Source organism: Notechis scutatus, chromosome 2, assembly GCF_049901735.1.
Source record: "Notechis scutatus isolate UNSWTSFEM ecotype Mainland chromosome 2, rNotScu1.2, whole genome shotgun sequence".
Lineage (NCBI taxonomy): Eukaryota > Metazoa > Chordata > Lepidosauria > Squamata > Elapidae > Notechis > Notechis scutatus.
In genome coordinates, this window is record NC_142010.1 from 53,052,285 (window position 1) to 53,068,089 (window position 15,805).

The following is a 15,805-nucleotide window of genomic DNA, read 5'->3' on the forward strand; positions in this document are numbered from 1 at the left end:
TTTCTTGTTATCACAGACTCACCCTACAGATTATCTAAGGCTGCTGACTACAATTTTTAGCTAGCTACGTATCCACTAAGATCCAGCTTGGTGTAGTGGTTAAGGCACTAGGCTAGAAACCTGGAGACTGAGTTCTGGTATTACCTTGGGCACCAAGCCAGCTAGGTGACCTTTTGCTAGTCACTTTCTCAGCCCTAAAAAGGAAGCAAAGACAATCAATTTCTGAAAATTAACAACAAGAAAACTACAGAGACTTGTCCAGTTTCTGAGTTTCAGATATGACTGAATGGGAGAACTAGAAAGAAAAACTACATTTTCATACTATTACAAACTTAACAAACATGTACACACTTAACAAACATGTCATGGAATGTCATGGATAATTTTTTTCAAAAGCTTTGCTGAAATAAAGAAAGCTGTCACCATACCCAGGCCTCTAGTTTAGCCCCACTTTAGAACTACTTTTTTACATCTGAATATTAGGTAGGCTAAAATATCAAATAATATTTTAAAAATAAAGATACTTAGAGAATGATTATTTTACAATTTGTTCTAAAATCCTCCCAGATATAAATGTTAGACTGGTTGATGTGTAATCCCTGACTATTGTTTCCCCTTTCAAAGTTAGCAGTAGTTTTTCTCCTCTTCAAGTCATAGAGCTTTTCAGCTAGCTAGAAATTTTAGCATATTCAAAGGAAAACAAGTATTCCTTTTCAACCCTTCCCCTTTTTATCTTGCTCTTCATAATGACAGAACACGTAAAATTTAATCAAGCTATAAGGTGAGTACTTCCCTTATGCATTGCCTGTAAGCATTTGTTTCACTGAACAGCAGGTGCACTGATTTTTTCTCATTTTAATATTAATTTTATACCCCCATTTTTACTTTAATTTTGAAAATTTAAATATAGATAATAAACATTTGATTAGACATTGTCTACTTACAGGTAATTATATATTTTAAATACATAAGATTGTTCAAGTCTTAAGCAAATATCTTTACATAATTCAAACATGTAAATTTGGAGAATAAACTATATGGAATTTTTGGTGCTCTCTGGACTTGGTTGTTTGTTTGCAGACATTTCATTACTGAGCTAATAACTGATGATGATGGTAACTGCAAGCAAGCAAACAATCAAGCACAGAGAATACTTCCAAGAACTCTACAACCCAGCCCCGAGTTACAGATATTCTTTTCTATTGGAACTATATGCTAAAATGAATAGATTAGAATTAGAATTAGAATTAGAATTGAATTCTTTTTATTGGCCAAGTGTGATTGGACACACAAGTCTTGGTGCAAATGCTCTCAGTGTACATAAAAGAAAAGATACAATCATCAAGAATCAAGAATCATAATGTACAACACTTAATAATAGTCATAGGGTACAATAAGCAATCAAATCATACTAGGAAACAGTCCATATAAATCGTAAGGATACAAGCGACAAAGTTACAGTCATACAGTCACAAGTGGGAGGGGATGGGCGATAAGGAGTGATGAAAAGATTAATAGTAATAGTAGTGCAGACTTTGTAAATAGTTGGACCATGTTGAGGGAATTGTTTGTTTAGCAGAGTGATGGCGTTTGGGGGGAAACTGTTCTTGTGTCTAGTTGTTCTGGTGTGCAGTGCTCAATAGCATCGTGTAGAGGGAAGGAGTTGAAACAGTTTATGTCCAGGATGTGAGAGGTCTGTAAATATTTTTAAAGGCCTCTTTTTGACTCATGCAGTATATAGGTCCTCAATTGAAGGCAGGTTGGTAGTAATTGTTTTTTCTGCAGTCCTAATTATCCTCTGATAATTTGGTTGCAGAACCAAACCAGACAGTTATAGAGGTGCAGATGACAGATTCAATAATTCCTCTGTAGAACTGGATCAACAGCTACTTGGGCAGTTTGAGCTTTCTGAGTTGGCGCAGAAAGAACATTCTTTGTTGTGCTTTTTTGATGACACTTTTGATGTTAGGTGTCCATTTTAGGTCATGTGATATAATAGAACCTAGATATCTGAAGGTCTCTATTGTTGATACTGTGTTGTCTAGTATAGTAAGACGTGGTAGTATGGGAGGAGGTTGTATAAATGTACAGAAATATGCTATTTCTCCCTTGCCATTTCAAATGTAACTAACAAATTCATTTCCTGATGTTATATAGTATTAGCAGTTATTCCTTAATTGACAGTTAAGAAAAAAAAACATATTGTCAATTTTTGAATGTTTCATGGGAGAGAAGACAGCGTTCTCTATTTGTGGAGGAAGAAACAGCTATGCCTTGGTCCAGAAGGTCTATGATGCCTCTCCTCAAAAACATTTGATGCCCTATCTTTAGGCCCATCCCCATTCCAACCCACACTCTTTAAATGACTTTAGTCTTATCGGGTTTTTGCAGAAACCCATGCTTTTTTATAAAATGAAAGCAACTGCATATAAAATCATTATCTGCTATGTCCCTTTACCCTAATGACTTGTGCCAAAAGACATCATTTACTTGCAATTTATTTCCTTGTTATTAGATTCATCCATCATGATTTCTGTACTTTTGGGGGGGTGGGGGTTCTACACACATATAGACACACAAATGACCCAAAAGAAATGTGCTACATAACATCTAAACTAGTCAATCTAAAATTCAGGGAGAAACGAAAGATTATTAGATTAAAGCAAATTTATGGTCCATGGCTTCAGATACAGATACAGATAATCAGAGTTGGAAGGTACCTTGTAGGTCATCTAGTCCAACCCTCCGCCCAAGCGAGGGACTCTACACCATTTCTGACAAATGGCAGTCCAATCTCTTCTTGAAAGTCTCAAGTGATGGCGCTCCCACAACTTCCAAGGGCAAGCTGTTCCATTGGTTGATTGTTCTGTCAGAAAGTTTCTCCTTATTTCCAGGTTAAATATCTCCTTGTCCAGTTTCCATCCATTATTCCTTGTCTGGCCTACAGGAGCTTTAGAAAATAGCTTGACTCCTTCCTCCCTGTGGCAGCCCCTCAAATATTGGAAGACTGCTATCATGTCTCCCCTGGTCCTTCTCTTCACTAGACTAGCCAAGCCCAGTTCCTGTAACCGTTCTTCATATGCCTTAGTCTCCAGTACCCTAATCATCCTGGTTGCTCTTATCTGTACTTTTTCTAGTGTCTCAACTTCTTTTTTATAATGTGGTGAACAAAACTGGATGCAATACTCTAGGTGTGGTCTTACTAAGGCTTTATAGAGTGGTATTAGTACTTCCCTTGATCTTGACTGTATCCCTCTGTTAATGCAATTTAGGATTGCATTAGCTTTTTTGGCAGCTGCTGCACACTGCTGGCTCATATTTAGCTGGTTGTCCACTAAGACTCCAAGATCCCTCTCACAGTTACTGCTATTGAGCCTGGTTTCACCCAGTCTATATGTGTACTTTTGGTTTTTCTGTTGAGCCTATCTTCTTGGGTGTTAGCTATTCCTGCCAGTTTAGTATCATCTGCAAATTTGGTAAGTTCCCCTTCATGAAACCTCCAACTTATTTTGTGGGTTCACATACAGCAATAACTGTAAAAGCAGCTTTCTCATCTGTTATTAGGCCAACATTTATTTAGTGTATGGCAATTAGACTGAGAAAAAAGCATGGCAAGGATCGCATACTTGCAATCCTAGCTGGGGCAAATAAAGGCAAGCATTTCCTACCACCACTGCAATAGCTCCTCCTATTATAGATTTAGAGTGGGAAACATAGCATTCAGGACAATAAAATGCCCAAGCCTGACAACTTGCTGCTCACACATGGAGCTGCACAAGAAAGAGCTAAGGGGGTTAGAAAATCCCAATCCTATCTGGAGGATTGGAGCAGGAATGGCAATGACAGTGAACAGTTCCTGCCTCTGGTTGAAGCTGTGAAATGGTCATATTCCTTTGCTCTCTACAGGTGTATCATAGCAGAGCAATAGTACAATTGGTAATCCCAGCACAGGAAAACAAAGCAAGAGTAAGAAAAGATGAATTCATCTTTCTCCACACAAGAACCTGTCCAACACATGCCCAGTCCAATGTCTGCAGAAACCCTAAATCATCACTGTGCATCTATCAATGTTATTGAACATACTTGGCCATTCTATCACGCCAATCTCTTCATATTTTATTGAATATCCCAACTTCAAAAGGCACAAATTCTGCCAGTATTATTCCCTCTGCTGGTTTTGCTGATATTAGCACTGCTATTCAGAAAGCACAACATTCTATTAATCTACATCACCATTGAAAAAAAATAAACAGAATAGTGCATTTGCACAAAACTGCAGATCATTCTTTTCTAGTTTCATAAGTTTAAGTCAGAAATAATTTAAGCAATTTGTTTAAGCAATTTGTTACATAATGGATTGATATAAATGGGTTAGGATTAGAGATTAAAAGTATCAATAGCTTGGAGAAGGAGGAGGTGTAGGAGGGAAATTATTATAGAAGAAAAAAGTGGGGAGAATTAATATTTTTAATAGAAACAGAAAGTGAATTCAGTAAATGGTTCCTGTTTCAAAAGAATACAGGAAATCCTTGACTTACAACTGTAAATGAGCCTGGCAATTGTGAATAACTAATGACAGTCATAAAGTGGGTTATCATATGACTGACCAATTTTACCACCTTTTTTTGCCATGGTTGTTAAGTAAACACCACAGCTGCTAAGCAAGCAGCACAGTCATCAAACAAATCCATTGTTCACTATGGCTCCGTTTTTGCCAGAAACCAGAAGTAAACACTGTTTTCATGGCAAAAACTAAATCACAATCAATTGCCTGAAGGACATGTCCAAAGAGCTGTAAAGGCTGGCCACTTGCAGAGCATGCAAAATGTAGCCATGTTCCATGTGATTGGAACTGGGTTGTAAGTAGCTTTTGGGAGGGCCATCATAACTTCAAACAATCACTGCATGACCCATCCTAGATTGAGGTCTACTTGTATTGTATTTGATAGCACTACTACCTGAACCAGTATTATTTGATTTCTATAGCTGCCTATCCTCAACAAGTGACTCTGGGTGACGTACATCATAACACATAAAAACAATTTTAAAAATTAAAACAATACAAAATAAATATGTATGGCACTACATGAAGCTGTTACTATGGTTATTAATATAACCAGGAAAGAGGGCCTTAGCACACTGGAGTTCCAGGCACTCAACCAAGTTTCCAAGGCCTTACAAAAAGCCAACAAGGTTGGGGTCATCCTGATATCTGAAGAGAGTATATTCCAAAGGGCAGGGGCTACAGCAGACAAGACATATCTCCTCGTCCCCAGTGGAAATGGGCGTTGATAAATTTACCTGAGAACGCCCTTTCTATAGATGCTGCTAGAGAGCCCAGGATGGGTTAGACTCCTCCTGATAACATCATCAAGCTGGGTCTGTCTTGTATAAAAAGGACTGCCTGTGGGAATTTCCTCCCAGCTTTGGCGAAGGTACTTGACAGACTGTAGGAAGTGTCTCTGAAAGCCAAACAGAATCTTTAACCTTAACATTAATATATCTTACCATGGTCCGGACGAAATAAGGGAGGGGCTGGGCTCTCTAGCAGCATCTATAGAAACGGCATTCTCAGGTAAATTTACCAACGCCCATTCTCCTAAATGCTGCTGCGAGAGCCTAGGATGGAACATACCAAAGCCCACATGTCCATGGGAGGGTCCTTGTCCGGCAAGTCTCTCCGAAGTTGGAACCACTCACTGAAGCAACTGTCTGCCAAAAGCCGCACTCCTCGAGGCATAGGAGTCCAGACGGTAATGTCTGATAAACAGAGACGGGGAGGTCCACGTAGCTGCTCTACAAATCTCCACTAGGGGTGTCTGGGTGGCTCAGGCAGCTGAAGTCGAGACACTCCTAGCAGAGTGTGCCGTTAGGCCCTGGGGTACTGGAAGGGCTCTGGTTAGAAGGCCTGTGTGATGCATGCCGTGATCCACCTACTCAAGGTGGGAGGAGAGGCTTTGTTGCCCCCAGTGGGAAGGGGAAAGGACACAAACATGGCCTCAGTTTTGCTAAATGTAAAGGGACGTCTGATGTAAATTCTAAGCGCCCTGCTAACATCAAGGGAGTGCCACTTGCACTCTAAGTCGTGGAGCGGAAGGGGACGGAAATCAGGGAACACTATGTGTTGGGATCTGAAAAACCCAGTATTAATCTTAGGTACAAAAGGTAGGGTCTGCATGTCTTTCCTGACAGACAAGGCTGCCAGGACCAAAATCCTTCTAGAAGGGGTGATCGCTACCAGAAATGCCACCTTACAAGACAAAAAACTGCAAGGGAATTGAACTCAGTGGTTCGAATGGGACCTTAGTCAGCGACTGCAGTACTTTAAAGAAGTCCCATGTGGGATCTCGATGACCACTGGAGGCCTCAGGTTTGTAGCACCCTTCAGAAACCTGCAGACCATGGGATGTCGAGACAAAGATTCCACTCCCCCCAAGGATAGAACAGAGGGCAAGGCTTCAACCTGCCTCCACAGAGCGTTAGGTGAAAGTCCCTTGTCTAGGCTCTCTTGGAGGAAGTCCAGCATCTGGCAATTAAGGCCCCAGACAACAATCGCTGAAAGCCTTCCAGGTTGCATCGTAGATGGTTGATGGAGGGTCCCCAGGAGGCTTGGATAGTTATTACTCTGGAGGAATGATAGTTCCGGATCAGGGATCCCAGCTCAATCTCCAGGTGGCCAACTGAAGCCACTGGGGCTCTGGAAGCAATACTGGCCCCTGTCTGAGCGACACTCTGTCTACCAGAATCCTCCCAGGACTGGAGATGGAACGGTTTACTAAGTCTGCGAACCATGGCCTCCTGAGCCAGTGCGGGCTACAAGTATAAGTTCTGTGCTCTTCTGCCCAGAGTTTCTGGAAGACCCCCGGAATCAGGGGCCTCCAAATTGGCTGCTCGCAAGAGCTATAGCCTTAAAGTGAAAATTTACGATCAGCTGAGAGGCGCTGTTATCTCCCGATGCAACCATCATGGAGGCCGAAATCGCTGAGGGAAGACTGTGGGGGAAGATCAAGGGTTACTCCCTATTTACAGTCTCCCTCGGTTGAAGAAAATGTTGATTCCTCGTTGCAGGAGAGTGGATGCCAATGATGAAGATAGCTTTCGCTTTTGCTAACTAAACTGCTTTCAGAGACACCAGCTTATGGTCATTGAAAGAAGCTGAGTCAAAGCTGGGGGGAACCTCCCACAGGCAGTCCTTTTTATACAAGACAGACCCAGCTTGATGATGTCATCAGGAGGAGTCTAACCCATCCTGGGCTCTCGCAGCAGCATTTAGGAGAATCTCTTGCAGCATGTCAAATCTTCCTGACTGAATTAGACATGGAAAAGCAACTGGGAGAAGACTTTTACATAACCCAATATCTAGCCATGAAGAACTTTAAAGGTGATAACTAGCACCTTGAATTGTGCATGGAAACAAAACTAGCAAACCATGCAACTCACAAAGCAGTGATGTTATATGCGTCAAACATATGATACCCTTAACTACCCATGCAGCCGTATTCTGCAACAACTTCTGAATGCTCTTAATGTAGAGTGCATTGCAGTAATCCAGACAAGAGGTCATGATGGTATGAGTGACTGCGAGCAGTATGAAAAACATGACACTATCAGTACAAAAAGTTAAGAGGAAAAAGTTTTACAACTTAAAACAGCATTGCCAAATTATATTTTGAAAAATATTAAATCCTAGAGCAGATGCAGCAAGAGCAGGGTTTGTGGTTAATAACAAAATCATTTTATAGAACCCCTAGTTATACAGTAATACCTTTAAAAAGCAATTTGTAATTTTTGTATCCTCTTACGAAGTTTGGAAGGAATAACCTTGTTCTCCGTGACAGCTGCATATACATTTACATATTCTTCTAAATAATATAAAGGAACAAACAAATAAATACCTATGATGTGAATAGTCCAGCAGCATTTACAATACTAGTCTCCTTGCTAGTTTAGGAAGTGTTTGAGACTGAATACATACCTACTCTTAGGCATGGCCTTTACCATGAATACACAAGAGATTTCATTAACCACTCCCCTTCTTAGGTAACAGAAAAAGTGTTGATCTTTGAAAAGACAGAACTTCTGGAGATTAGAAACAAGTTTTTCTGTCTGAGTTCAGAAAGCAGGAAGAATGCACTCCTCTCTTCAGCGGATTGATAAATGATTGGAGGAGTTATCTCAAGTACACAGGGTAAGTCTAGGGACAAAGGACTACATAATTCAGCTTAACTGAATTAAGTAACAGATAGCTGCTCTAGTTAGACACTGCAATTAATTTTAAATTTCTTTTGCTTGTGAGAGTTAGAGTGTGTTAATCATTTGCCTACTGATATTTTCCTGGGCAAGGAAAGTTGCCTCTGTGCAACTTCAGACTATTTCCAAAAGATTTGTCTTCTCTATTAACTTATCCTGAACTGAAAATCTAGCTTTCTAATTATAGTGGACCACCACTATCTTGTGTGCCAATAAGTTAATGGCCTGTCAATTCACTGTTCAGGCATGGCTGCACAAGGAGGAGCTAGGGAGGTTGCAGCATGTCCCAGCTCTGGCTGTGGTAGTGCCTCAATGCAGAGTTGCACTTGAAGTCATAGCAAGGAGAAGGAAGCAGCAATTAATTTCAGCATAAACTAGCAAAAGCCAGCCCACAGAATACTATATTCATACATATAAGATTTTTTTTTCTTCTAGTACTAAATGGTGCAGCAGAGCTGGTATGCCCAGGGAAGGCCAAAGCAGACACTGCACATAAGCACCATAATTGGCCAGGGAACAAGAGGGTATAGATTAATAATAATAAGAAAATAATGAAATTTGACAGAAATAAAATTGTTTGGTTATCTGCTACAACTAATCAATATCCTTTAAACTATTTTTAATTATATTTTTATCGCAATTTTTATGGCTTTGGGGCCTAAACATTATCAGTTTTACTTGTCCACCGTTGCCACAAGAACAGAGTTTTTAGCCTTGACCAGTTGAGATTATCCTCTTTTGCATTGTCTATGCATATGCAAATTATCACATGCATTTTAACAATTAAAACTGATAGCCTTCTATTGTATAGTTACTGTAAGTCCACATCTGAATTAACATTAACTAAAATGCTTAAGGCCCATTTTAAATCAACACTGGAAAGCTAAAGGTGAACTTTTGAGAGATATAAAATTTCACTGAATTGTCCAGGTTCAAGAAAACTAAAGCTATGTGAATATACTGGAGCATCTCCAACAATTACAGTATTAGCTCTGCAGCAATGACTACATTAGTATCTCTGCAGGAAAATCCTGATCAGTAGGCAGTAACATCTCCCAGCTATTAATTGCTGATGTCACTTCTCTTCCAAATTCTAAAATAAAATACTGTTAACAGTAAAGCTGTTTTAATTTAATATAAGAGGAACAATTTTCTCCTCTTGTAACCAATGCTTTTTCTATAAATTACTAACTGGTAATTTTGAATGTTCTCAGGCACTGCTTCTGAGAACATTCAAAATCTGGAAAAAGAAATGCCTTGTAACATTTAGGAACACAGATTAAATCTGACCAAAATATTGTACTTTTTATCCTAGAATAATTATTCTGACTTTTTATTGATGAAACTTTATTTGATTGATTAAGATACTGTACTACATTACATGTTAGGTGTTCCCATAAATACTCCTAAATCAGACATATTCAACTCTTAAAATGTTTTAATAGTTACATATTTACCATTCATCAGATTTGATATAAATGCGGCAAAAGCCTGAACTCTGGTCTGATGTTAATTTACTGTGCACAAGTATTCAGGTGTAATATATAGAATATTTAGTAACTGACAAATGATATTCCAGAGTCATTACAGTCTTGATAATGAGAAACTGACTATATAGATCACAGAACACAATTGTGCAAGGTACAATATATTTGCCCAGACTGCTTTCATTCTTTGACAGAATCTAAATATGTAAACAAAAGCATAGCAAGGATCACCTTTCTGCCAAAATCTCTGCTACACAACAGAAAATAAAAGTTAGACAAATCATTCTAGTTCCAGCAGTCACAGAGGCCAATGGGATATTTGGGCCAAAGCATGCCAGAGACTCCAAACAATAATGTGAAATCTGTCTTTTTACCCTTGTGCAATGTCAAAAATCTCACGGATGATTCTGCTAGTTAAAACCATGGTAGCTCCTAATACTCTATCATTATTGTGACTATGCCAGATGAATAGAGTACAAGTGTGGCCATATTATCTTTCAAGGCCATCATGGAGGACAGCAATCCTGCAGATATCAACTATGAAAGCATTAAATGATAAAAGGCCTAATGTTTAAATTCAGATTAAACAGATCTCAATCTCATTTCAACCGTTACACTATGTGTGCTTTCCAAATTCAACTGTTTACAACTGCATATGTAGCTCCATTCCTATTTTCAAGAGTTTATAATATTGAATTATGTTCAAGAGGTCAAAGATAGAGAATATACATGTAGCACTGCTCACCTATCCACTGTGAACCAAGATAAATACCTGTGACAACCTGTAGGAAGATAACTTCAAGTAAGTGCATCCACTTGAGCCTGAGGTGAAAAGGGACAACTAAATAGAGCAGAATATGCAAAATCACTTATTTGTTCCAAGATTGTAGCAGCCAGATTGAAATAGAAATTGTACCTCAGCTGAACAATGTAGTATAGTTTTAAAATAATGTACAGAATAAATTATGTCAAAGATATAGAGACACACTTGCAGAAAGTATTTCAACTAGAAAGATTTGATTTTAGGACTGAAGACAAACTTTGGAGACAAATTAACCAGTATTATTTTAATACTTTGTTCCTTATTTAATGTTAATTTTCACCATTAAAAATAATTCAAAGTGGAACCTTTTGCATCTTAAATACAAGTTGACATCTTAAATACAAGTTGTAACATGAATGTCGTATGACATTCATGTTACAACTTATTCAACTTTCAGTTTGTTCTGTTTTTTTTCCTATTGCATAATGTACAGGAAAATAAACATCCTTATCATGTCCATGCTATACTGTGCCAGGTGGTAATAATAATATATTAATTTGTAGCCTTCGCTAAAATAAACCAAAAGAGTGAAAGTATTTTCAAAATAATAAATGCATACTAATACCTGACAGCACACTAACATTTTATTTTATAGTCACTAAAAATACTACAGGTAATCCTCGACTTATAACCATTCATTTACTGATTGGTTGTAATCACTAAATGACTGTTCAAAGTTACATCAGCACTGAAAAAAGTAACTTGATTATTTTTTACAGTTTTTACACCATTGCAGCATCCTCACAGTCACTTGATCAAAATTTGGATGCTTGGCAACTGACATGTATTTATCACAGTTGCAGTGTCCCAGGATAATGTGATCACCTTTTGCAACCTTCTGACAAGCAAAATCAATGGGGAAGCCAGATATACTTAAGAACCAGGTTACTAACTTAACAGTGATTCACTTAACAATGCTGGCAACAAAGATCTTAAAATGAGGCAAAGCTTACTTAATAATTGTCATGTTTAGAAAAGGAAATTTTGGGATCAATTGTGGTCATAAATTGAGGACTACCAGTACTTTAAAGCAGGGGTCCCCAACCACCGGGCCGCGGACCGGTACCGGTCCATGGATCACTTTGCACCGGGCCGCAAAGAAATAAAAATAAAAAATAAAATAAAAATGGCGGCTTTCTTCGCCTTCGGTGAATGCTGCTGGGATCAGGGATCAAGGACACAAATGAAAGAAGGGGAGGGAGGAAGCAACCAAAGCCTGTCCTGCTCTCCGGCTCAGTGGCTTCGGTTTCCTCCGCCTCGTTTCCTCTCTCAGTCGCTCTCTGCTCCTCCACCAGCCCAGGAAGAAACTGCTTCAAAGAAGCCGGCAGGGTGGCTTTTCCTGTCGGCGCAGCTCCCGAGCGCCCGTTCACCCCCACCCGCCACCAATCAATCCAGGTTCAATCCAGTGCTCCGTTCTGCCTGCCTGCCTGCCTTCGCTTCTGGTTGTTTCGGAGAAGCTTCGGCTGAGAATAATAACCATTCGCCTCTTTTCTCAGCCGAAGCTGCTCCGAAACAACCAGAAACGAAGGCAGGCAGGCAGGCAGAACGGAGCACTGGATTGAACCTGGATTGATTGGCGGCAGGGTGGGGGTGAACGGGCGCTTCGGGAGCTGCGCTGACAGGAAAAGCCATCCAGCCGGCTTCTTTGAAGCAGTTTCTTCCTGGGCTGGTGGAGGAGCGAGAGAGCGACTGAGAGAGGAACGAGGCAGACACCTGAGGGATGAGGCTGAGGGAGGCAGGGCCGAGAGGCGGGGCTTCTCAGCCGTCCTGCAGGGACTTGTCCTGAGCCGCAGAGACAGCCGTGGGCGCCGCCGCCCAGCGCTCAGTTTTGAAGGCGCTCCTCAGCCCGGCGCAGTTCCTGAATCTGCAGCTGAAACCCTCCGTTTTAAATGTCCCAATAGAAGAGAATATCTGTCGCTCAGGGTTGCAATGAGGAGGCATTGGCGCTCCCTGAACTTGGTGGTTTGCTGGCAGACGTTTTATTACCCAACTAGGTAACAACATCAGATGTTACCTAGTCAGGTAATGAAACATCTGCAAGCAAACCACCAAACTCGGACTCCTTCTTCCCCCCCCGCCCCCCGGTCCTTGAAAAAGTGTTTCTGCGTGAAACTGGTCCCTGGTACAAAAATGGTTGGGGACCACTGCTTTAAAGAATGTAATTACAACTTGAATAGTTAAAGCATTGATTTGAACATATTACAACATCTGAATATCCTATTTTAGTTTCTACTTGAGAAAGATAGGTATTATTGCATGCTTAACATTTAAAGAGTATCTGCCTTTATACCACAAAAACTTTTAATATAAGCTAAAGCTAAAATAATACAGAGTGCCTATGCAACCCAACATAGTCTTACCAACAAAGAAGTTTTTACAAGAAACCTAGACTTCTCATTGTACCTTTCAGGAAATAACTGACATATTTTAGATGATATTAGTCACAAGTTTGATCACACCAAAGTCAATCAGTTGAGAATTTAGTTATGACTTACCTTGTGTACCACTGATTTAAAAAGCTTAATTTGTATACAACCCAGTTCCATTACGGTACTAATATAAACTACAATCCCCTGTACAGATATTTCCAAGTTTTTGTGTTAACTGCTTAAAATTAAATTGTGTATTCTTAAAACTGGAACAGTCTTGCTTAAATATATTTTAAAACATACAAACCAAATAGAGATACATTGCTCAGATACAATCAGTTATATTTTATGAAGGGTGAATATAAAAATTAGCCAAAGGAACCCTCAATAAAATGTGCATCTGTTTGCCATGTAAAGTTGGAGGTTTAAATTATAGCTTCAGAATATTAAAAAAATACTTCACTTAAGTATTGCTTTCCTCAGAATGACAAGCAAAAAACTAGCTGCATCAATAGCTACAGCATTCAATTATTAAAAACTGGAATATCTGTCCAATTTTAAACCATATTACAATTTAAAAAACCATCTAAGCACAGATAGTGGAGATAAAAATTGATTTCTTTTTTAAATTAAAAGATTTATTACAGAACCAATGAGTAAGATACTTTTGATCAGGCATGGAAATAACCGCTGTTCTTCAGACATCAAATGATATATTACAAATGCAGTGTTGGAGACAATAAGTCAACAGTAACTGTTTGAGATGGATGTGCAGTATCTGCATACAAGTCATTTCTCAGTTTCAAGTGTATAATGGTGCAATGAGAAGATTGTTGTCAGAATAAATTCAACAATTATTTTTAAACACTTTACCAGATAAAATTATTTATTCATAAATAATTTCTTAAAAACCCTTGGGCAAAATCCCTTGGGCAAAATTTTATAAAATCTGAAACATGCAAATCAACATTTCAGTCTTCAAAGAGTTAGCAATATTAAAGTAACTAATACTAAAGAAAGCATGCTGATAAAATTTTCTTGAGAAATTTAAAATGTCTTACCTTTCCAGTCTTGTGGTCAAACCAGACAAGTGCATGATTCCTAGACAGGACTTTACAGTCAAAGGTGGCATTATTTTGAGCTGGTCGACATCGAGCCACTGATCGTCCAATTTTGACAGGCTCATCCAGGTAGACATGGCGTTCTTGAAATGGATGAGAGTTCGGGCGGCAAGTAAAGATAGCCAAGGCTGAAGGCATTGAGGATAGATATGTGGTGCCACACCAATCAGGAAAGAAGAGAAACTCTTCTTGATCCAAGCTCCCCTCCACAGTTGATAAGCAAAGCTCCCACTATACTTCACATTAAAGCAGGACAAACATTACCTGCCATCAAGATCTAACAACTCATACCTCCAGTCTGTGAACTAACGCAGGCAATAATCCAACAGAGAAGCCCCATTGCTTTCTTTAAAAAAAGGTCTGTAGCAAGTTTAAGTAGTTCCACTTTAATCCATCTCCCTCAATGATGTGAACAAGCATATGACCACTCCAAAGAGAAACAAAACTTGTTCAAATTAAGGTGGAGATAGTTGTAAATCCAAGTGAATGACTCACCCAAAAAATACTTGTTTGGGATGTACGCAGCACTCTTATCCTCTTCCTTAATCACTGCCCAAGCTTTTCTTCACCAGAGGAGCAATAAAAAAAATTTCAAGAGAGAGGGACTCAAAGAGGTTTTTACAAGAGATGAGTTAAGAACTGGAGAACAATCCAGGGATAAGTCTGTGGTTCATCCCTTCACACATCAGCAGGATCAGGAAAGGGCCTTGCTAAAAAAAAAAAAAAAGGTTCCCCCCTCCCTAGGCAGCATAGGCCCAGACTCCAATATTCAAGGAGCCAACGGAAACCCCAGTGCGATCATGAAGGAAATGCAAGTATTTCCCCATACATCTTAGCGCAATACACCTGGCCACATATCCGAGCCAACGAATACCACGGGTCTTCTCGAGCGGAGAGAGAAACGGACAGGAGGCTGGTCAGCCAGATGCGGACGTCGGATGAAAAGCAGGGCTCCACTGGGGTCCCTTCCGCCGAGGGACTCTTAAACCAGTGAAGATAACTTGTCGGGGAAAGAGGAGGAAGCCATCCGGCGGCTCTCGCCGAGGAGGTCTCGGGGCAAACGGCGGCAGAATCTCCTCAGGAAACTGGGAGGGCGAAGGCCGGTGGAACCGCGGGCGACCAAGAGTCGGGACTGCAGGTGGCTGCGAAAGGGAGGGGGGGATTTTCACTCCCTTCCTGAGGCGCCTTTTTCTCGCCCTGCCGGAGCTCTGTCCCGCTCCCGCCCCAGGAGAGGCCTGGAGGCCGGACGCCTTACGAACTGGGTGTCAAGCGGCCGCTGTGCACGAAAACTTTCCCTCGACCTGTAAAATCAAAACAAACCCGGTCAGCCTTCCGGGCTCAGGCGGGCCCCGGCTCGACCGTCCCTCGCGGGGTTTCTCGGCTCGCTCGAGGCGCGCAGGGCGAAAGGACAGCGGAACGCACGAGCCTCAGCGCCCTCCGCCCGCCCGCCAGCTCGCCCGCGCGCTCTTACCTTCCCCAGCGGCAGCAGGAGCGGCCATACTGACTGGAAACCTACCCGGTGTAGCAGCAGCCGCTGCCGCCGCCGCGCTGCCGGGGAGGGGAAAAGGGAATGAGAGGGGTGGAGCTGCCTTCCAATGGGCCTGACCAAGAGAAAGGCTGACGGCCAGCCAGGCGCTCTACGCAGGCGCAAACTGGGAACGCGCGACAGGGAGACATGCGCAGAAGGAACCACTGATGCTCTTGGTTGGCGACTGGCAAGCCGTGCTTGCCCGTTCCCTGGGAATGCGCTGCTGG

At 40.9% G+C, this 15,805-nt stretch overlaps 1 protein-coding gene across 40 annotated transcripts in view; it reads right to left on the bottom strand.

Moving 5' to 3' along the window:
- SLMAP (sarcolemma associated protein) overlaps positions 1-15,576 on the bottom strand; it is an 83,221-nt gene extending 67,645 nt beyond the window's left edge. For all 40 annotated transcript variants that reach the window (XM_087954740.1, XM_087954742.1, XM_087954731.1 and 37 more), the window contains exons 1-2: positions 15,522-15,576; positions 13,991-15,351 (exon numbers count right to left, since the gene is read on the bottom strand). In XM_087954740.1, coding sequence (XP_087810866.1) covers positions 13,991-14,188 — 198 coding nt within the window. In that variant the 5' untranslated portion in view covers positions 14,189-15,351; positions 15,522-15,576. The remainder of the gene's footprint in view (positions 1-13,990; positions 15,352-15,521) is intronic.
- Positions 15,577-15,805: the final 229 nt, after the last annotated feature.